The sequence below is a fragment of the Octopus sinensis genome, linkage group LG10 (genome assembly GCF_006345805.1).
Source record: "Octopus sinensis linkage group LG10, ASM634580v1, whole genome shotgun sequence".
Classification (NCBI taxonomy): Eukaryota; Metazoa; Mollusca; class Cephalopoda; order Octopoda; family Octopodidae; genus Octopus; species Octopus sinensis.
Window position 1 is genome coordinate 57,324,093 of NC_043006.1, and position 25,000 is coordinate 57,349,092.

At 40.0% G+C, this 25,000-nt stretch overlaps 1 protein-coding gene across 2 annotated transcripts in view; it reads left to right on the plus strand.

The window, feature by feature from the left end:
• LOC115216486 (transient receptor potential cation channel subfamily A member 1-like) overlaps window positions 1–25,000 on the plus strand; it is a 143,069-nt gene that overhangs the window by 57,849 nt on the left and 60,220 nt on the right. The window contains exons 1-3 of one of the 2 annotated variants that reach the window (XM_036506706.1): window positions 5,166–5,320; window positions 14,192–14,348; window positions 17,683–17,858. In XM_036506706.1, coding sequence (XP_036362599.1) covers window positions 5,291–5,320; window positions 14,192–14,348; window positions 17,683–17,858 — 363 coding nt within the window. In that variant the 5' untranslated portion in view covers window positions 5,166–5,290. Of the gene's footprint in view, window positions 1–5,165; window positions 5,321–14,191; window positions 14,349–17,682; window positions 17,859–25,000 lie in introns of those variants that run through there. The other variant, XM_036506704.1, reaches the window with a different exon arrangement.

Consider the following 25,000-nt stretch of genomic DNA (forward strand, 5'->3'; position numbering starts at 1 on the left):
AAGACAATCTATTGTAAGAGGTGTGTTTGAACTTCGCAAGCTTCTACTTAAGCCAAAGGTGGGTAACCTCAATTTTACTCTCAGCCGAACGTGAAGTCACCCGCTTAAGAAATCTTTAAAATCATTCATGAATATGAATTTTTGTGCTTAAAGACCAAACCTTCATATACTTTTCTACTCTAGGCACAAAGTCCGAAATTTTTTGGGAGGTGTAGTCGATTAGGTCAGTGGGATGGCACGCCCGTGCCTTGATAGCCTCTCTCGAACAGGTAAGGCCAGTCGGTAACACAACTAGGCCAGGCATTTCTGGTAATTATCCAGATACCCCGGCCTGAAGGTTCTTTCGAACAGGTTGGTTAACTGATTTCCAGCAAAGTCTAGAGCTGTCTTTTACGTCATAATTTATCAGTACCGTTCTGTCCCTGAGGGTCGTGTGAGTAAAGGGGTGGGGTTTGAGGGAGTTGGGGACACAATGTTTTTCTTTGCCTGTTTCCGGGAGATAACCTGAAATTCCCCCTCCTGATCGACGACCTCCATATCGTCAGTAGGTGGGGAATTTTCTCTGTATTCTCTGATACTGTAGTCTTCTCCGCTGGTTTCTGTTCTGGTTTCCTCTCTTTCTTCTTTTTTTACCTTCTTCCTCGTTTTATGGAGAGGTGGGGGTTCTGTGTTGGGAGAGCCACATTCTACTCGCAAGTGGCTCTTCTGCCTACACTTAAACAGCGTGGTTTCCTCCCCTCGACTTTATTTTTAAAATCGATGTCCTCTCTAGCCAACATGCTGTCTGGTATCTTTTCCAGATATTCAGGTGTCACCTGTATCAGAATCTCATTAGTCTGTCCCAACCAATTTTGGGGTGCAGAACGGGTTATTTGTAGTATGGGTATTTTTTCTTCTCTCAAATAACATAGGCCCGCCACCACTCAGGTGGCGTCTATCTTTGGTGGTACTTTTTCAATTTTATCCGAGACGTTCTACGTCCCAGATATGATGATAGAAGTACCACCTTGTTCGTTTTCAAAGTCGGAACCGAGTGCTCTCTTGCTCCTTCTGCGGTTTCAAATCTCACCACAATAGAGGCGAACTTCCTGTCTCGGGCCACATAAGTCTTTCCACGCCGGTCCAAATTGTGGGATTTTCATTTAGCTTTATAGCGCAGTCTGGTATGAAATGATAGCACCTGTAACACTTCCAGAATCTCTGAGAATGATAGAAAAGGAAGCAGTTAATGTAAACGCGGAAACCCAGCTTTGATGTTTGCAACATAATGGAAATTTGCTAAAAGTATCTAAGAACCAGGTATTGGTGTTAAACCGGGTTAGTGATTAGATCTATCACCCACAAGCATAAATGCTCCCTTCAGTGAGGTTTCATACATTTTCCATCTACCAAATTTCCTTTATGTGACTTGGGTCGGTTAACAATATCGTACTAGAAACTTGTTCAATGAGTCACGCAGGGGAATTGAACCCTAACCCACATAATTGCGAAATGAACTTCTTAACCACAAAATGATAACCCATTCAGCGGTTAAACGTTCGTTGAATTTCAAGAATTTGAGGGCGCACGCTTGTGCTCTAGAAATACGTTTTGCCATTGATTTTCGGGTAAAGTCTAAACCACATTAGCTACCCTAGCCTACAAATTACAACGAGGGTTGATTGTCTAAACTAATTTACTTTCGTATTAAATAAAGGTGATGTAATTATTTATTCTTTATAAATCTAATGAATAATTATGATAATTATTACAAAATAGTTGTGTCAAGCTCCTAAAGGTTCTCTATCTTATGCAGAACTATTAAAATATTTCTATTTTATATAAAAATATAAAAGAAATTGCACTTGGGAAACAACAGTTTGTTGGTGGCCATTAGTAAGTATAATGTCCAGTGACTGAGGAAGATCCTGAGGTGAAAGTCGACGCAGGCCACTGATATGAGACAGAATAGAATTAAAATAAGAAGGAAGAAGTCCGGCTAAGCTTTACTTCCGTTGGCAAGGTAGTCTACTCTGCACTGTTCCTTTGTAGTACAGTCGTCCACTGATTTGTTTTCTGGTTCCGTCAGTCGCAAAAGTTTCCAGAAGAAATATTCATCAGTGGTAGTAGTTGGAAATCACGGTAGATTTTATGCTGAAGGATACTACGGGATGCTTTCAGAGCTGGAGTTATGCAATCCATTAGAGTATAGTGAAGCTCTTTCAACAACGTTCAAAGTTAGAGAGGAGAGGTGTGACCTTGACCTCTGAGCTTCTCCCTAAAACGGGAGTTTACCCTGTTGATTACACAGTCCCACTGAGTTGTTAGTAGTAATCTCCATGTTGTTCGTCTGAATAAAGGTCGGTGACGTCAGCTCAAGTAGCTTATTTGGTATTTAATATGCGATATTAATAACTCTGAACAAACAAATACGTGTCAAAGATATTTACGAAGGATAGCATTATTTGCTGTTAAATATGGTATACAATCGGCAAATCACTGCAGCATTTGGTCGGCAGTTTTTTTTCAAATTCGTCAAATAACATCATCAAACATCAAATTCATCTAACAAATAACAACTAATGGTTGTGTACACTTGAAATTATTAAGTTACATCATACAAAATGCATTAGTCTATAGTTTTGTGTGAGAAGCTTAACAACTTTAAAAGTTTGTTTGTTATTATTGATAGATGAATAAACTGATATAAGCGTTACAATACTACTGTCTTTGTACGATATATTTTCTGATAAGCATCAAAGAGAGTAAACATCCTTTTTAGGGATAATTCCCGTTGTACCAACCAACAACTAGCCTAAGTCTTTATAATGCATTTAATAACGGTTTTTGATTCAAGCACAGGGTTAGCCATTTTGGGGGGGAATAGATTAGTCGATACCATTGACAACAGTACTTGTTACTTAAGCCCTTCGCTTCTTGTGGAACATAAGGCCATCAACGACTTTTCTCCACTGTTCTAGACTCTGGGCTGATTTTTCTACTTCACTTCCCAGGTTTTGATGATTTTGAATTGTTATCGATTCTTTTGTAACTGCTTTTTCCTAGGCAGGGCTGTTTTCCGTACACAAACCCATTTTAAACTCTGGGATTGGATGTCTGTATTAGTCTGGCCTTTACCCTCTAATCTGTCCCTTTATGGGCGACACTACCTGGAACTTGAAATCCGCTGGCATATCTCTCGGGATTATTGAGGCACACAAACTAACACACCGCAACAAGGACTGAACTGTGCCTTCGCTCCAATACTTCAATGTTAGTTTTTTATCGACTACGGAGGGATGAAAAGCAAAGTGGTATATGAACTTAGAACAGTACAAATACAGCAAAGCATTTTCCCTATATATACAGATATACATGTGTGCGTGTGTGTGAGTGTGGTGTGTGTGTGTGTGTGTGTGTGTGTGTGTGTGTGTGTGAGTGTTTGTGTGTGTTTATACACTCACGTACACACACACACACACACACACACACACACACACACACACACACCACACACACACACACAATCTTAGCAAATACATTTGTTGTTAAATATATTGTTTTACTACGAATTCTGAACGTCTGAAAATACATTTATTGGGTGGACAATGATTATCTAGGAAATGCCCAATTAAAAGACATGCGGAGCAATGCATCAACAGCTGAAATAATAATAATAATAATAATAATAATAATAATAATAATAATAATAATAATAATAATAATAATAATAAATGCCCTCATGCAGTACCAGGCAATGGCTCTCATGGCTTCTGATCTTAACTGATTGGAAGTGTGTTATCATGTACATCGTTTTGTGTTAGTATAAAAGATGGGCTACAGCAAATATTCTGCTCAATACCACAGATTTGCTTGTCAGTTGTTTGACCTTAACCAGTTGAGCATGTCCCTTAGTGGCCGACGATATGTGTATCTCTGATCACGAGCAGAAGTAGTGGGGGAGCATCATAGCCATGTGTTGAGAGGGATTCTTTGGGGTTTGAATAATTCACCCCTGGAAACATCATTCAATGACCCTTATTCAGGGACCTTTTGAGCGGGATGGGTTACTCGACCAGAAGAAATTTCTAACTGGGCCCCACCTGCAAGGTCATGCGCTGTTTATCTTGATATGAGATCACCATGTCGCGCACATGTTTGTGATACATGTGCCTAGTGTATCCTTATCAGACGGGTAGTCATGATGGGTATACTGGGCTTCGTATATTTTACTCTAGTGTCACTGCGATGGCTTTCACTGCTCTCTCACTCAATAATAATAATAATAATAATAATAATAATAATCGTTTCAAATTTTGCCATAAGGACAGCAATTTGGGAGTAGGGGATCAGCCGATTACATCGACTCCAGTGTTCAACTAGTATTTATTTTATCGACTCCAAAAGGATGACAGGCAAAGACGACTTCGGCGAAATTTGAAATCAGAACGTAGCGACGGGCGAAATGTCGCTAAACATTTCGTCTAGCGCGCTAACGATTCTGCCAGCTCACCACCTTTAATAATAATAATAATAATAATAATAATAATATTATTATTATTATTATTATTATTATTATTATTATATTATTATTATTATTATGATGATGATGATGATGATAACAGCCACAACAGTAATAGTAATACTAATAACAACATCCAACAAAATCAACAACAATATAATTATACAATGCTAAGATCAACCTCAAGATTGCTTTATTTAGTATAAACTGTATAAATTATTGCTTTCTATTGAAAAATGTTGTATTTTTCTCTCTGACTATCAGGAAGCTCATAATTGCATAATCTCTATGTGTATGAGTTTTTTGTTTTGTTTTTGTAATGGATGCACAAGCAGGCATTAACAAAATGAGCCAACTGGATCGGTACTGATCGATGCCAAACAACAACAACAACATCAATGGCAACAACACCATAAAATAGGTCCATCGAAGCTCATATATATTTATATATGCGCGCGCACAAAAAATGTATCATTCAACGTAAATATTTGATTTCCTCTCCCCCAGTGTTACCCTGGACACGTAAGGCAAAGTCAACATGCAGAAGAAACAAATACACACCTTCAAACACACCCTCAAACACACACACACGCACACATAAATGCATGCTAAAATACATACATACATACATACATACATACATAAATACATACATACATACATCATTCATCATCATTGTTCGACATACATACATAGTGCATAGATAGAGGTCGGAATCGCTCAATTAGAACGACTCAACTTGTTATGTAAGACGTTTCTCCAATTTCTCTCTGGATTTCCTATTTTCTCATGGATGAATTAGATGTTTCGTGTCTAAAGGTAAGCACTCAGTAGATAAACATTGGCATGTCGAATTTATTATCATTATTGCTACTCTTTTACTTGTTTCAGTCATTTGACTGCAGCCATGCTGCAGTACCGCCTTTAGCCGAACAAATCTAACCCCAGGACTTCTTCCTTGTAAGCCTAGTACTTATTCTATAGGTCTATTTTGCCGAATAGCTTAGTTACGGGAAGGTAAACACACCAGCATCTGTTGTCATGCGACGGTGGGGGGAGGGGACACACGCAGACACACAAGCATACACACGCACACACATGGGCTTCTTTCAGCTTCCGTCTACCAAATCCACTCACAAAGCTTTGGTCGGCTCGAGGCTACAGGCATAAGGTGCCACGTAGTGTGACGGAACCCGGAACTATGTGGTTGGTAAGTAAGCTACTTACCACACAGCCACTCCTATCAATATTACCATTATTATTATCCTTATCAATATTCCTAATATTATTTATGTTGTTGATGTTACGATTGTCATTATTCTTCCTCTTTTTAATGCGTTTATCCTTTTTTTCTCTCCTACAACACCAATGTCAAATTCATGTGCCTCAAATACTTTTGCTTGTGGTTAAATTTGCCTGAGGCAATTAGTTTATGAAAAGATCCTCGTAATTTTATTCTATTGAATGTGTCTCGATGAATAAATCTCGGAATATATGTTTTCTCTTCATTTTTCTGTATTATCTTTAGCAACCCTTAATGTTCGAACTATAAAGAGAACAAACTCAGCATTTGTCTCCAGCTTATATTTTCCCATCTGTTTCTAGAATCTCATATATTTATAGTTTCCCTATTATGGGAACAATTTCAGCATCCGTCTCCAACATAACTGTTTACTTCGCTTTCCAAAATCTCATTCTTTGATAGGTTCTCAATTCCCTCCCAAGTAATGTTCTGGTCAAAAAGTATTGATTACATATCAATAAAGTTTATCCTCCCAAGTATGTCTTTGATATTATTATTTCAGCTGTTTAAATTGATTCCTCTTACAGCTAGTGAAGCACATTGCACAGATTTTAACCCCCGGGTGATTCCTGCAGGGCAGACCTACGCCCCAAGGCATCCCAACAATGACCTTCTCGTTCTTGTCTCGGAAATTGAGTATCTAGGACGACATTATCTGGTGTATCCTTCCTGTCGGTAGGAAATAAGTTGAAGGAGATATTTTGGTTATTACTAGCAGCTCGAGCAACTACGTCGAGACTCCTTTCGACGACTTGTATATATTTCAGTATTATGACTTGATTACGGCGGCGAGCTGGCAGAAACGTTAGCCCACCGGGCGAAATGCTTAGCGGTATTTCGTCAGTCTTTACGTTCTGAATTCAAATTCCGCCGAGGTCGACTTTGCCTTTCTTCCTTTCGAGGTCGATAAATTAAGTACCAGTTGCGTACTGGAGTCGATCTAATCGACTGGCCCCCTCCCCCAAAATTTCGGGCCTTGTGCCTCGAGTAGTAAAGAATATTATGATTTGATCCTTTTCAAAGACAGTTTATTGTGTCTCTAACATTTACTGTTTTAGTTATTAAATATTATCCACTCCGCCATGACCAGAGTCAGCGATACGCTCTTGGCAAAGTAAGCGACCACTAAAGCGCAGGAATCTGAAGTTATTGCCTAACATCTTGAAGTTTCTTAATCCAACTAAAAACAAGAAAACTTAGTGACAAAGAGAGTAAGCGAGTTTACTCCTGGAAAAGAAGAGAATGAAGAAGTGGGGACGAGCTGGGGTGGAGAAGAAGAAAGGAACGAATAGCTTTTAGGACCTATTATATTCTTTGGCATGGAACACTTAAAAAGTTTGCAAGATAACAGATTTACTCAATGATATATATGATCATAAAACTATATATCTCTTATTCATAAGTTAATTATAATTTTCCAGCTTGATTTTCCAGCTGGTTTTATGAACGTGCTGGTTGTAGAAAAAGAATTGGTGAAGGAGATACACGCTGTTAGGCTAGCTTAGGATACAGAATATCTCAATATCTTGGAGCTAGCCCTAACTGTAACAGTGATTTCTCTCTGACTTAACCTCATTTAGCCTGAGATTGTTTCTTAGTTTCAAAACGTATTCTGCATTAATTAGCTTTCTAGTTGGTTATATTTTTAATAGAACTTTGTGATAAGCACTTATTTCACTGGTTGCTATTATCAGACCTTCTTTCACATTCGTCTCAGTATTATTCAGCCTTCCCAGATGTTGTTCATCTTGAGCTTTATTTTACTTCTTATCTTCAAGATTTTGTTTCATTATATATTTTATATTCTGGATTTTTTCCAGGTAATGCAATGTCCTTTTCCTCGGCTTTATCATCACCTAGTACACCATACTATATCACAACCAGTATATTATCTCTTCTCTCAGCATCCCTATGATAAAGAACTTCAACAACATAAATGCTACATCCACTCTTATAACACAGCACAAACAGCACAATTTGCATGTTACTGAAATCATTTTCAATTCACTACTTCAATTGCACTAATACACTTTCCACATAAGACTCACAACTCTTATTCTACACAATCGCCATCCAATAGAATAACACATGTCACTTAACAAGTACTCTACAAAACCAAACGAAACCGAAAGAAAAAAGACACACAACTGTCACTCATTTGCAAGCGTGTATGCTCTGGCAGCATGTACCATGTCTTCGTTAATTGTTTACGTCTGCTCGCGTTTGCATAAGAAGCAGACAAAGACACATTCTCGGTTCTCTTGCCTTTGACCCAGAGAAACATCTAGGATGTGGCAACTGAAGAAAAAGAGGACAGCACTCGGTTGATATTCATTTCAGTTGAGTAGACTGGAGCAACGTGAAATGAAGTGACTTACTCGAAGACACAACACGCCGCTCTGTCCAAAATCGAAGCCAAGACCTTATGATCGTGAATCTAGTGCCCTTAGACACTTGAGCACCAGAAATATAAGCACCACCCACACAGAATATACTCAACATAATCAGCAACAACTCACGCAACTCATATTCTACACAACCAACATCCGGTTCTGTAACAGGACACGACGCAATCAAATAAAAGAGCTCATATCAGATAGCTCATATAATGTACTTATCAAAGACACGAAACACTAAAACACCAGAAACAACAAACAAACCAAATAGATAAATAATACATACATCTTTGTATTGCATGAATGTACTGAATGCTACCATATTTTATCGACTTATGGTGATGGGTATGAAAGGCAAATTTCATCTCGATAGAATTTGATCTCAGTGTAAAGAGCCGGAAGAAACACTGATATTTTAACGAGTCTACCAATTCACCAGTCTTAATTTCTTAAATAGACACAAAGTCGGGGACTTAGTGAGGGAAATCAGCCTCGGTACTTGACTGACATTTTATTTTTATCGATCCTGAAAGATGAAATGCAAATAGATCCTGACAGGTAGCAAAATACTATAAAGCATTTTACATAACGGTCTCCCGGTTCTGCTATCTACTGGTCTGTTCGTATTGAAGTACACTTAAGCACCTTTGTCAATTTAAATAGCAATTTCCGATCCCTAATGAAATGTAAGACTTTGCGTCGAAGGGAGAAAACTAAGGGGACCTAAGACAGATTTTACTCTCTAGTGAAGCCTTCGACGACTTCCTCAAATACTACATAAAGGGTTTGGGTGAGGGTAGAGAAGGAAATGCTGCCCACCAGCAAATTTACTGGAAAGTGGCTATGAGTTAAATGGGTCTACTCAAAACGCGACTGTAGAACAGGGACCAGAACTACAAGAGTCAATGTAATCCGAGATCTGTGGATGTACTCTGATTATCTTTAAGGGTTGCTTCTTACTGCGATAATTTCATTCTAAATATTCACTTCGGCCTGTTTTTTTTATTTTTTGTAGAAAGATAATCATTATTTTTTGCATTTTATTTATAAACTTTCTTAGTATATATTTGCATTCAATGTATACAAATCTCTCTCTATCTATCTATCTATCTATCTATCTATCTATCTATCTATCTATTATCTATCTATCTATCTATCTATCTATCTATCTATCTATCTATCTATCTATCTATCTATCTATATATCCCTCTCCCTCTGCATGCGTGTATCTGTGCGTATGTGTTTGTGTAAGCGTGTGTATTTGCCTGGCAAATAAAATTGATCTGAAATCGTGTGTTGAAACTGATACAGTTACATCATGGAAGAGTTATTGTAGCCATTTAAAAACGCAAAACATCTTTTACGTTGCTTTCGTTAATTTTTTTATGAATCGTCAAAAATTTCGTTGAACTTCTGAGCCCTGGGCAGCAATAGAGATCCTGGTCACGGAGATGTTGCAAACTATTTTAACAATTCATCAAAACTGTACGAGAATTGATGAACAAGTTTCTAATTAGTTGTAACCGACTAAAATGACTTCTACGCAATAGAAAGAGGGATTTTTCCTGCGTAGAACTTTTTTTGCTACGTGAGATGGGCGAGAAAACAAGAAAATGGAGAAAGACAAACTAACTGAGAACCATAGAGTAAGAGTCCGTTCAGGAAAGACAAAAGTATTGCCTGAGGATATGAAATGACCTACTTAAAGCGAAGAAACTGATACTTAACAATGCAATTGTGAATTATTTTATGAAAATGTTATTAATATTTTTTGTTATCGAGTTTATACAATAATAATTTTTTTTCCTTGAAATTTTGGAGGGAGAAAACTAGTCGATTACATCGACTCCAGTGTTTCATTGGTATTTAATGTATTGACACCGAAAGGATAAAATGCAAACTCGGTGGAATTTAAACTCAGAATGTAGCGGCAGACGAAATACCTACTTCTTTACTGCCCACAAGGGGCTACACACAGAGAGGGCAAACAACGACAGACAAATGGATTAAGTCGATTATATCGACCCCAGTGCGTAACTGATACTCATTTAATCGACCCCGAAAGGATGAAAGGCAAAGTCAACCTCGGCGGAATTTGAACTCAGAACGTAGCGGCAAACGAATAATAATGATAACAATCACAACAGTTGGCAGTAGTTACAGTTACTAAAAAGGCCGAGAGTTTCTGGGTATGAAAAGCAAATTTCATGAATATATGATTACTTAAGTTTGATATGTGTCAATGCACGAAACTTTCGGCTCTTGGATCACTCTCTCTCTCTCTCTCTCTCTTTCTCTCTCTCCCTCTCTCTCTCTCTTTCTTTTACGATATATATATATATATATATATATATATATATGAACATTATCGACACACGAACACACGCAATGCATGTGCTTTGCTAGTTCGCCGACGGCTGCGATTTAACACGGATGAAACGACTCTCTTAGAGCGCCGGGTGTTAAAACACCTGAAAACTATTGTCGTATTTATATTTGAATATATATATATATATATATATATATATATATATATATATATATATATATATATATATATGTATGTATGTATAAAATGTGAGTGTATACATATATACATATACATATATGTATGTAAATATGTGTATGTATGTATGTATGTATGTATGTATGTATGTATGTATGTATGTATGTATGTATGTATGTAGCACGGGTACGTAGAAATTCTGGGGTGATGTCCGGCGTGCTGAAAGACCACTGGGAGTGAGGCGCTCCTCAGCTTTTGTTAAAGCACGTCTCTAGGAGAAGGTCACTCTGATATAAAACCAGATATGCAGGGAATGGCATTGAACATTTTGGGGACCTTTGGTTTGTGCTAGAGATCACGGCGCTCCCACATCCCTGAACCTGCGACTCATATTGGCACCAGACATCTTGCTCCGGCTTGTCTCTGGATAATGTCAATAGAGTGGAGAGGGTCTGTGAGGTGTTGTGCAAGCCTTATTGGACCTAAAACTCTGCACAGGCATTGCCGACCTCTTTTTTTTATTCTATATGTATCTATCTTATTTTTAGTATATATTTTCTTCACTTTTAGTATTTCTTTTTTTTTAATTCGGAAGTCCTGCGGCGATGGGAAGGTGGTGAAGCATGCAGACCTGACGGGTTGGAAGCATGTAGTCAGCGACCTGCACGTAGGCAGCCCATGCTAGATATAAAGTCGTCTCCTTGTCGCCCAAGACTGCGGTAGGATTCGGTTGCTGCATGGGTGTCTGAGCAGCTCCATTTGGAGAGGGCACTGCTCACCTGGAGACCGGGGAGGTTTTAGAAAAGGTGAACCAAAAATTGCCTGTCTTTCCATATCTGGTCAGTTTAGCGCGACTAACGGATGTCCATCCTGCGCTCGAAAAACAAAGAGTCGTTTATCTATAAAATCTGGACGGAACTTAAACATTTCATGTTGGAATGTGCGTACTCTGTTGGACAACAGGAGTGATTACAGGCCTGAAAGACGCACTGCACTTGTTGCTCGTGAGCTGAACCGTTATAAAATTGATATAGCTGCACTCTCAGAGACTCATATAGAAGGTGATGGTCAGCTTGAGGAAGTAGGAGGCAGATACACCTTTTTGGGAAATGAAGGCAGAAGGAGAAGCGCAGAGAGGCTGGTGTTGGTTTTGCAGTCCGATCTGATATCCTGAAGAAGTTGGAAGAGCTCCCTGTTCCTATAAATGAACGAATAATGACCCTTCGGTTGCACTTGAAAGGTAAGCGGTTTGCTACTCTAATAAGTGCCTATGTACCTACTTTGACTAGCTGTGATGAAGATAAAATAATCTTTTATACCCAGCTGAGAGCCATACTTAGAAAAATCCCCAATTCTGAAAAAGTCATTCTACTGGGTGATTTTAATGCCAGGGTTGGAACAGACTGGCAAACATGGAAATCACAGGTCGCTGGATCGAACACTTCTCTGAACTCCTAAACCATGAGTCAGTTGTGGATGAAATAGTGATTGATACTATGAAACAAAGACCTAACATTGACTCCTTAGACTCCTCGCCATCAATACGTGAAGTAATGACATCAATAAGTAAATTGAATCTTGGTAGGGCACCTGGAAAGGATGGAATTTGTGCTGAGGTCTTGCGATTTGGTGGTAATTGCATCACACAGTCCCTTCATGAACTTATTAGTGCAGTCTGGAGGAATGGTGCAATCCCTAAGGACTGGAAGGATGCAGTTATTCTTCCTCTATATAAAGGAAAAAGAGCCAGAACAATGTGTGGTAACTACAGAGGTATTGCTCTACTATCAGCTGCTGGCAAGGTTCTGGCAAATATTATTCTTACCCGTCTGAATGGGTGTCTCGTAAATGATGTCCTATCTGAATCTCAATGTGGCTTCCGATCTGGTAGAGGGACAATGGATATGATTTTCACAGCAAGACAGATGCAGGAGAAGTGCTATGAGCAGAACATGGATCTTGTCCAGGTATTCATTGATTTAACTAAGGCCTTTGATACTGTAAATAGGGCCCTTCTATGGAAAATACTTGGCAAACTTGGGATGTCCGGATCACTTTGTATCTATAATTGAATCATTTCATGATGGGATGGAGGCTTGGGTCAATGTTGGTGGTGCCATGGCGGGACCCATTCCTGTAGAGAATGGTGTCAAGCAGGGTGTCAAGCAGGCCCCAACTCTCTTTTCTTTGTACTTTGCTGCTGCTTTTACTCATGCTTTTGCTAAGGTTAGCTCTCTGGGAATATATGTCATATATCGATCTTCTGGCCACCTCTTTAATCTTCGCTGATTTGCTGCCAATTCAAAGGTTTCCCAGTCTATTATTCGTGACCTCCTTTATGCAGATGACTGTGACTTAGTCACTCATACAGTGGATGACATGCAAATACTCATGAATTGCATTTCTGCTTCTTGCAGGGCATTTGGACTCAGCATTAGCCTGGGCAAGACTGTTGTAATGTTCCAGTCTGCACCAGGAAATCCATATATAGAACCAGCTATCTTGGTTGAAGGAACAATTCTGAAGGTAGTAGACAAGTTTGTCTACCTGGGCAGCACACTCAGCCGTTCTTGCTCCCTGGATGAGGAAATATCTTTCAGGTTGCAGATAGCAACTAATTCCTTCCGGTCTCTTCAGTCTCGTGTCTGGTCCCAACATGGCATCGCAAGGAGAACAAAAGTTGCTGTGTACCGTGCTTGTGTACTGACATCGCTTCTCTACTCACGTGAGACATGGACTCTGTACAAACGTCAGGTAAGGGTCCTTGAACGTTTTCATCAGAGATGTCTCAGACACATTCTCAATGTTGGCTGGACCTCAAAAATTCCAGACACACAGATCCTGAGGACAGCTGATATCTTGAGTATTGAGGCGATGGTACACAAGCACCGGTTGCGTTGGACTGGACACCTTATTAGAATGGAGGATAGAAGGATTCCTAAGCAGATGCTCTATGGAGAACTTGTGAATGGAAGGAGACTCCAGCAGAATCCAAGGCTACGATTTAAGGACTGTGTCAAGTCCTCGTTAAAGGCTTTTGATATGCAGGAGATCAATGGCTGTCATCGCCACAGATAGAGGAAGCAGGTTAAGGAGGGGATCGACACTTTTGAGAGAGCACGTATCCAGCATGAAGAACTTAAGCGAGCTGCGCGAAAGCGCACGGCTCGTATAGTGAATGGGGAAAGCTGGTCTGCAATGTTTGCAGTCGTGTATGCTTGTCAAGAGCAGGGCTCATTAGCCACCAACGGAGCCGCTAATGCGAAATATAAGTTAGTCCTAGAGCGCACAATGTTCCTGAAGGTCGGCAATGGTCTTCCTCGGTCACGAGTGGACGGCCATCATCGTATGTATGTATGTATGTATGTATGTATGTATGTATGTATGTATGTATGTATGTATGTATGTATGTATGTATGTATGTATGTATGTATGTATCTATCTATCTATCTATCTATCAATCTTTCTATATAATCTTTTTCTAGTTGGCATCGAAAGGAGACTTGACGTCATTTGAAAAATATTTTAACAAAAATCCTGATCGCCTTCACACTCGCAATACAAAGCGTCAAACAGTCCTACATCTGGCAGCAGAGAAAGGCCACGAAGATATTCTGTTGTTTTCGTTAGCAAACGGTGCAGGTTAGTGTCATGTTTTTCTCACATATACATATAATATATATATATATATATATATATATTATATATATATATATATATATATATACAAAATAAGAAAAAGGAGGAATAGATTTCTATCAATCATCAACTACTAGATAATACCAATTCATATAATTTATTAACTAATTATTTAGGAACATCCAGATCAAACAGAATAATACAGAATAAAACAGTACGATGGTGGAAAACCTTCCATCTGTTTTAATTTGTATTATTCTGTTTGATCTGGATGTTCCTAAATAATTAGTTAATAAATTATATGAATTTGTATTATCTAGTAGTTGATGATTGATAGAAATCTATTCCTCCATTTTCTTATTTTCTATTATGAATTTGAGGTAAAACATTTTACCTTCGCCCATATAATACAATAAATGCATTAATTGCATTGCAATTCTTAGCATTTATGTATTAGCCTTTCTGTGTACTTTACTGGCAGTATATTGGATAAATGTTATCACATAGTGGGTTACATTCACAACCCCTATCTCACTTTGTGTGTATATATATATATATATATAGATATATATATATATACATATATTACATACATACTCGATTCTCACTTATACCTATAATATATATATATATATATAATATATATATATATATATATATACATACATATTTTACATACATACTCGATTCTCACTTATACCTATAATATATATATATATAATATATATATATTTAGTAGTAGTAGTAGTAGTAGTAGCAGTAAATATTCTGCTCTCTACCATAGATTTGCTTGTCAATTGTTTGACCAGTTGAGCATGTCCCTTTGTGACTGACGAGATGTGCATCTCTCATCACGAGCAAAAGTAGTGGGGGATATCATAATCATATGTTGAGAGGAATTCTTTGGGGTTTGAATTATTCACCTCTGGAAAGATGGGTGTTTTGTTCAACATCCTTAAGCAACCCTTATTCAGGGACCTTTTGAGTGGGATGAGCTACTCGACCTGGGCACCACCTGCAGGGCCATGCGCTGCTCATCTTGATACGAGATCACCATGTCGCGCACATATGGTTGTGATGCATGTGCCTGTTGTACTCTTATCAGACGGGTAGTCATAATGGATATACTGGGCTTCGTATATCTGTAGCCCAGAGTCACTTTAATGGTTGGCGCTGCTCTCTTACTCTAATAATAATAATGATGATGATGAGGAGGAGGAGGAGGAGGAGGAGGAGGAGGGAATGATAATGGCCAGTTTGCACGAGATGTGAACGCCAAGAGAGATATGGATGTGAACGCCAAGTGAGAGATACGGTGGCTATGGATGAGGATAGAGACAGAAGCACTCATATACGCAGTTCAGGAACAAGATTTAATGACCAACTATATGAAGTGCAGAGTTAACAACACTACTGAAAGCGACAAATGCAGAATGTGTGGTGAGAAGAATGAAACGGATGGCACATCGTTAGCGATTGCCCGAAATTGACACAAGGCGAATACAAACGACGCCATGACAATGTGACAAGAATGTGGAAATCACGGCCTACAAAGAGCAATGACGTGGTATGAACAAACCCTAGAACGAGTCACCGAAAATGAGAACTACAGAATCCTGTGGGATCCAGTACGATCACGTGACCAGGCATAGGTAACCGGACATTGTTGCGGTGAATAAAAAAGAAAGAACATGCATGATAATCGATATAGCATGCCCCGGTGACAACAGGATCAATGTGAAAGAAGAAAAAATAAACAACTACAACGATTTAAAATGGGAAATACGAAGGTTGTGGTCAATGAAGAGGATAGACGTGATTCCAATAGTAATTGGTGAACTTGGTAGTATCAGCACTCAACTACCAGCATTGCTGAAAAAGATCCGTGCAGGTGTGAAAGCAGAACACCTACAAAAATCAGTATTGCATGGAAGTGCAAAAATTCTTCGCAGGGTTCTTGAAGCATGTCCAATAAATAAGTATTGCCTTAGTCTGCTGGCTTGGAACTACAAGAATTCTTCGCAGAGTTCTTGAAGCATGGCTGTGGACAGCTGACACTTTCCATCATACCCAGCAATATAAGCTGTGAGTTTTAATACAATAATGATGATGATGATGATAATTTTTATATAACAGGCACAATGATTTATCGTGATACATGGAAATACCTGATTATTTATCGTAATACACGGTTTTGTATGATGAGGTGCAGTAATGTACACTGATGTATAGTGAGATACGATGATTATAGTAACGGACAACGATACAGAAGTATCTTTTGACGTTTGGAACTGCATAGTAACGTAGAATAGTGTAATCTGTTCTATATATATGGTGATATACCACGATGTACAGTAATGTAAGGGGGTTGTAAAGACTATTAGTGATATACATATGTGTATAGGTATTCGCAATGATCGACGCTGGAGGATCGTAAAGGACAGTGAGAAACGATGAGGTAAATTGATGTATGGAGATATACAATTATGCACGACGATATACGGTGGTGTACGGTGATGGAGAAAAAGGTAATGTAATGGATGGTGATGCGTGGTGATTCATGGTGATGAACAGAGAGGTACGTTGATGAATTATAATGTACGGTGTCGTGAAATGCTGTATACAGGCTTAACTATAAATCACTGTCGATGATTGTCCAACAATAGCTGTCTTAAATAAGTATATATATCATTAACCACCACTGTACTGCATTATCTTTTACTCGTTTCGGTCATTGAATTGGGGCCATGCTGGGTTACAGCCCTGAAAAGGTTTAGTCAAACAAATCAACCCCAGCGCTTATTTTTTAACGACTGGTACTTATTCTATCATTCTCTTTTATTGAACCGGAAATGTGTGTGTATGTGTGTGCGTGCTTGCATGTGTGTCTGTGTCTGTGCGCGCGTACGTATGTACGTACGTTCGTGTGGTTGGGAAGCAAGCTATTTTCCACACACCCATGCCATTTGTGCTTTACATTGATTGAACTAGGCGTACAATGAAGTATGACGATGTATGGTAATGCATGATGATGTTCAATAACATATAGTTATATATGATGGAATATGCTTGTGGAAATGGTTTGATGATATACGGTAATATATACTTATGGTCATTTATGGTGTTGTATCGTAATGTTCGGTGATAGCCATGATGTATGAACTGTATAATGGTGTACGTTGATATGGTGGTGCACAGTGATGAATGGTAAAATACTGGGACGTTTGGTGGTGTATGAAGTGTATGCTAATATTCGATGAATTATAGAAACGTTTGGCGAGATACAACGATGTACGAGCATGTTCAAAAGTAATTAATTTCTTTCTAATTTCTGCAGAGATCGATGCCGAAGATAATAAGGGGTGCACGCCCCTTCACGTTGCCATTATGAATCGGTTTCCTACGTGTGTCAACATTTTACTTAAGTATGGATGCAATCCACATATTTACAACTTACAGGAGCTAAATGCCATTCAATTGGCCTGCGAGCTTGACTTTGACGATGTACTCTTGGTAAGAATAAGTTTTTTTTTTCGTGCTTCATATGTTGGTGTTACTGCCTCTGTTATTGTTCCCATTGCTGCTGTTGTCGAATTCGTTGAAATATTTCTCCATCTAACTATCTAGATGTTGCTACAGAACTAACTCGAAACGAAATTTCCCACAGTTCGCTTTTACCATCATCCTGCTAAAACATGTCTTTATATAGAATTGAAATTGCTCCAGAATCGCATTGAACTGTGCGTCTACACCGGTAAGGAAAGTAAGGAATCTGTAGAGTAAGAATTTAAAATAGGCAATTGTTTTACTCAACAAATAAATAACACATACATAAATACAAACGTACATATATACAATCATACATGCATACACATATTATATATATATATATATATTATTTTGCACATTACTTAATCATTGTTATATGTTTTATCTTATATTCAATCTTTCTATAATATGTAATTTTTCTAAATGGTATAATTTAATTTTTCATTATTGAATTGATAAAAGGTGTTTTTTTTCTAATTTATATATATACATATATATATAGAAATTTATAATCAGGGTACAAGATAGTATTGCTAGAAATATGAGTCAAAACGGCTCAAAAACCACACTATTGTATATATATATATATATATTGATAAAAATGGTAAGACAGCAAACGAATGAAAGAGACCTCGATATGTAAATAGAGGAATTTATCTGGAAATGTAATATGTGATAATTTTTCGGTAGCCATGATAACACTCTGAGTTTCGGATGGTGAGGTGGAAATCCACGCCGCCATCTCTTCAGTTATTCGGCCATCGGATAACTGAAGAGATGGCGGCGTGGATTTCCACCTCGGCATCCGAAACTCGGAGTTTTATCATGGCTACCGAATAATTGTCACATATTACATTTACATATATATATATATATATATATATTATATATATATATATAATATATATATATATCACTGATATTTCAATAATAACATCCTAGTCCAAGTTTCTTCATGAAATTTCATTTAACGAACGTTCACAGTACTCGGAGTTTTCCGGCAAGCACCGGGTATATAGTTTTCCGATTTCTGCTCGGTAGTCAACGTCTGTCATTGTTCATCGAGCGTTGTGTGAAATAGTATTCGTGGCTTGCCAGGAAACCCAGAGTATTGTCACTTAATGTTCCAAGTTTCTATCATATATCCTACTCTATTTCTCTATTTCAGCGATATTCAGGGCTACGATTCTTTGTTCTTACACACGTGATTTATCATTATGTGTATGTGTATGTGTGTGTATGTGTGTGTGTGTGTGTGTGTGTGTGTGTGGTATACTGTACTGTGACGATCAGATCAACAAAAAAACGTACTCCATCTGGTAAGAGATAAATATTAATTAATAAATACATGAGCTACTAACAGTTTCATGCAATGAAAACAGCTCAGTATTTTATAACATGTCTGATGTTTTTACGCAATCATATGTCTGAGAATTGCGCGAAGGCACCAGGTGTGTTATAAAATGCTGTCCAAGTTGTTTTCATTGCATGAAACTATGAGTAGCTCATAAACATATACACTGTGTTTATTAAATTTTATATATATATATATATATATATATATAGAGCATTACATTTCTACAGAGGTAAAAACTGCAGTTCAAATTCTTGGAGATTAAAGCGTTATATTGTCATCAAAAAAAGGGGTAGAATTAATTAATTGTTAATAAATTCGACCAAGCAGTATTCGGTATGTAAAGACCATTTACGGTATATTTGAAGTATTAATTTATAAAAATATGGTAAAGTAAAAAAATTCACTTTACCACACACCGACCTTTTCAGAAATAGCAGATTCTTAGTATTTTCAAATCTAAATCAGAAGAAATCTCTGAGCTGATGAAGGAAAAGTGGCGTTTTACCCACAAATCCAGAAACAGACTGTCCTCGGGTATCGTATATGGATGTGATCTTTCATTGTTTTTTTCCCTTATACCTATGTGAGTTATTTTCTGAGTATCATTGTCTGGAGACTTTTATTTGCAGTTGAAGAAATAGCCAAATTTTTGCTGCTATTTCTGAAAAGTTCGGTGTGTGGTAAAGTGAATTTTTTTACTTTACCATATTTTTATAAATTAATACTTCAAATATACCGTAAATGGTCTTTACATACCGAATACTGCTTGGTCGAATTTATTAACAATTAATTAATTCTACCCCTTTTTTTGATGACAATATAATGTTTTAATCTCCAAGAATTTGAACTGCAGTTTTTACCTCTGTAGAAATGTAATGCTCTATGACTCACGTGGGTGGACAGGGAGAATAATAGATCTCATTCGTATTTTTGGATTCGCTAGCACTGGGTGTCTGGCATGGTTTGTCCGATAATTAAGTATTGAACTTTTACCACGTGAGTTTTGTTGTCAGTGAAATATTGTTGTTGAATTTGTGTTAAAACCTGTTTAAATTGTCTTGTTAAAAAATTGTTTGAACTGTTGCTGGTTTTGAACCAGGAAAACTTTGTTTTCCCCTCCTCACGGAGGGGAACTGCTGTACATTGAAACACACACACATTCCACGGAGAAATGAACAAAAATACTTGTTCAAAAATGTCAAAATATGATGACGTAGTAGGTTTGCCTACACGAAAAAATGTGAAAATTGCTGAAGAAGCTAAAATTGCGGAAGGTGTGACTTCCAATGAAGCTGTGAAAACAGCAAAAGTGAATGAAGGTTCGCCGGTTAAAAAAGCTGTGAAAACGGCTAAAGTCACGGAAGGGTTGACTTCCAACGAAGCTGAGAAATCAGCAAATGTGTGTGACGGTTCCAAACCAAGTGAAAAAACCAAGATGTTTAACTTCGCTGCCGCTGCTGGTAGGAAGACAGAGGAAATAAAGATGGAGGAGGTGGAGTATGAAAAGTTTAAAAAAATGTTTAAAAAAGAGGGAAATAACGCGATAGCTGCCCTCCCACAAACAATTAAAGAGGAAACCGAGAAAAGGACGATAATTTATAAATCCTATGTAATAAAAGAGAAGAAAATTGAAAGGATAACCAAAGACCAAGCTGAGAAATGCCTTAAACCAGTGTGGAGTGATATGGACTACGTTACGTGGGGGAGAAAGTTTGCAACAATAGAGGTGCACTTCAGAAATGAAGAAACGGCCAAAAAACACTCCCTAACACCAATAAAGACGGAGGAAATAATATTATTACCCTCGTATTTAGGGAGGAGAACCACAAAAATCAGAGTGGAGGACGTGCCGCCACAGGTCGACGTGAGGTGGTTGCTTCCAGCACTGTTAATGGGGCTGGAAGAGAAAATAACAGTGATAAACATCAGAAGAGTGATAAAGGAAAACTGGAGAGGACAAGCATTGCACGTGGTGGTGCAAGCGACCCCGGAGGCAATGGAGGAAGTTCCAGAAGGAATACAATTCGGGGAAGAAATTAACTTGCGGGTGGTGGTGGAGGGGCGAAAGCCACGTTGCTACGGATGTGGCGAGATAGGCCACATCCGTATGGAATGCCCCACCAGCAAGAAAGAGGAAGAAAGAAAAAAGACAGAAGAAGAAGCAGAGAAAAAAACGGAAGAAGAAGAAGAGAACGACTTCACAACGGTGAGGCGGAAGAAAACGCCAAAGAGAAAGAATGCGGACACAAACCCAACCAACCCTGGCACAATCAAAAAGAAATCCAACTCTCAGGGGGGAAAACCATCCCCACCCAACCACGGTTCCCCACAAAAAGAGAAGCCCCCACCCAATCCACCCCCACCCCTCAGTGCCGAGCATTACCCCTCCATTTCAACCCCCTCCTCGTGTTCCTCCCCATCATACTCCCCGGGGTCCTCCCCATCACCCCCACAAAGCCCACAAAAAAGCAGATTTACAGAAGCCCAAATAGTATATGCGGCAATAGACAAAAATAATGACCGACTTAAAAGTGGAATGGGAAATATCCCAAGCGCAGAAAGGGTGAAAACCCACAGAAATCTACAAAAAAATGTAGAAATTTATAAATTGGACTTACGGAACTTTAACATGTTAAATGCACAGTTCGCAGGGGACATAAAGGGTCCGCGACTCGAAGTGGACGAGTCACTGATTAATGCGGACTTCCCGCCACGACCACCAAAGGAAAAACGGAATAAAGGTAAGTAATGTCTCATATTCGTGTAGGGTGTTTGAATGTGCGTGGCCTGATGCAGAGCTGGAAGCAAGGGCGCTTCCTAAATGACATCAGGTCACGGGATTTAGATGTTGTCGTTGCCACAGAAACCCGGTTAAAGGGGCCAAGAGATCTGCTCCCGCTGTTCGACGGTTACGAGAGTGTCATCTCTCCGAACCCGTCGGTCGGCGGAAGCGGGGTGTTGGTCCTGTGTAAAAAGAACCGGGTTTCTGAGAAAAAGTTGATTTTTACGGATCCGGAAGGTAGGCTGGTCGTCATTGAGTTGACGTTCAGTAGCCGTAAGACAATCAGGCTGGTTGCGGTTTACGCTCCCCCGGTAAGGGGAAAAGTGATTATTATCGGAACCTGGAGAAGTTTCTGAGTACATCGTGCCCAGTAGTAATGTTAGGGGACTTCAACACAATCTGCGATGTGCGGGTAGACTGTGAAGGCTCGCGAACAGACAGAAAAGGAAATACTTGCTTCCTGGATCTACTAAGACGTTTTGAGCTGGTAGATCCATATAGACTGGAACATCCGGGCGCTCCACTGTGGACGTGGTCAAATAGCGACGGATCGGTAAAGTCATACATAGACAGGATATTAATTAGGAAGGTAGATAAGAACCTAGTTAAGAGTCCACAACTCCATATAGTCAGCTACAGTGACCACAAGATGGTCACCTGTAGGCTAGACGTAGATAAGATAACTAGAGGTCCTGGTTACTGGAAACTTAATACGTCCCTTTTGGCGATTAAGGAGTACAGGGACAGGATTAGGTTAATAATCCAGAGGGCCATGACCGGCTCCATTTGTAACAACAAATGGTGGTATGCCCTTAAGCGAGCCATAAAATATGAGTCCGTTAGATATAGTACTAATCTTGTAGCTAGAGAGGCTAGAAAGGTAACTACACTAGTTAAGGACTTAGAGGAAGCAATGCGAACTGGCAATGCAGACCAGGTGAAGGTCAAGAGACTGGTTCTTAACCAGCACCTCGAAGCCAAACACATGGGTTGCATTGTCAGGGCTAGACAACGTACGATGGGGAGCGAAGGAATCAAGGCTGCAGGATGGGCCCGAGTGGTGGAAGCCCAACGTGGCAACGATGCTACAATTCGATCTCTGGCGAACCAACAAGGTAGGTTGACAGACGAGCCCGAGGAGATGTGTCAAGCTTTTCAGGACCACTTCGCCCAGCTTTTCGGGGGGAGCGGCGGACCGGATAGGGGGAGGGACCTTACGGACCTCCTCGACGGGCTGCCGCGCCTCTCGGGGCAGGATGCGAAGTGTAGTGAGGAGCCGATCACACCTGAGGAGGTAATAGAGGCCATGGCGGACTGCGGTGCGGGTAAGGCGCCGGGACTGGATGGTCTACCCTACGAGCTTTATAAAAGTATGCCGGACTTGTTCGGGGACTTACTGACGGGCGTCTACGCAAACTGGCAGCAGAATGGGTTTATCCCCAGATCTGTGCGCCGGGGAGTGGTGACGCTAGTCAGGAAGGACCAGAGCAAGGGGGACGTAATAGATAATTTCAGGCCCATCACTCTGCTTAACGCAGAGTTGAAGATTTTGGCCAAAGTGTTATCGAACAGATTGGCGCGTGTCGCGAATGGACTGATTGGGAAAGCGCAAACGTGCGCCGTACCGGGCAGAGCCATTCAGGATAATCTCCATCTTATTAGATACACGATAGAGGGAATAAATAACGATCCCGGCAAGGGAGGGGCAGTGGTCCATTTAGACCAGTCTAAAGCGTTCGATAGCGTCGACCATCACTACCTGGTGTCCGTTCTGGCTCAGTTCGGCCTAGGTCTTGGCTTCCTCAGGTGGATCATCGAAATGTATGACAACGCCGACTCGGTAGTTCAGGTGAACGGCTTTCTTTCTAAGCCGTTCAAGGTCAAACGCTCGGTTCGCCAGGGATGTCCGCTCTCCCTCCGCTTTTGTATGTAGTGCCCTGGAGCCGCTGCTGCGAAGACTGAGCGGCATCCCGAGGCAACCAGGACGTGATATGTCGGTTTCGGCGTACGCGGATGACATCACTATCATCGTGACTGAAGTGACCACCTACGTAAAGTAGGCAAAGCCATAGAGGTTTACGAGACGGTGACAGGAGCAAAAGTTAATCGTGAAAAGTCGGTCGGCTTGCAACTCGGCACCTGGAGAGGCAAGTCGATGCCTCCAGACAGCGTCGTGGGACGTTGGACGGAGGGCCCGATTAAGTTGCTCGGGGTTTGGTTCGGTCCGGACCTCCAAATAGAGAAGAACTGGAGCGAGGTATTCGTGGTTGATCAAGTTGGAGAGACAGCTCTTTCGCTTCTTGTGGAAGGGCTCGAAACCGCTTGTGAGACGCTCTGTCTGCTGTCAAAAACCGTTACAGGGTGGACTAGGGATGCCGTGGCTAATGATGCGCAGAAATGCGCTGAGGCTAAGGCACCTGTGGCTCCATCTGGGTAGTGAACGGGTGTGGTCTCCGCTGGCGAAACAGATGTTCCCCAGGTTCACCAATTTCGGTGGCCGGGAGGACTGGTATAATCGCAGATCGAAGTTGGGTACGTGGTATACGGAGTGTCGCAAGGCACTCCGACTATTCCGTCGCTCGGGTAATGCCTGCGGCAGTGGTTCTACCGCTGTGTTTTATAGAGGGTTTGTAGAGGCCGGTAACGATGATACGCTAGAGGAAGCCCTAGGTTTCGACGATAATCAGCTGGCCAGTCTGTTCCAACGTACATTCGGGCCGAAGACACTGGATAATTTCCAGAAGTCTTTGGCTTGGCAGTGCTACCGAGGAGCCTTACCTGTTCGGGACAAGCTTGCAAGGCACGGTTGCCAAGTCAGCCCGACCTGTACGAGGTGTGGGCGAGAACGGGAAACCGTCTCGCACGCGATCGTGCAGTGTTCGGGGGTGAAAGATATGTGGGATTGTGCCGAACAACTAATGTCAGGTGAACGAAGAGTACAGCTATCAGCCGAATCTATTGTAAAAA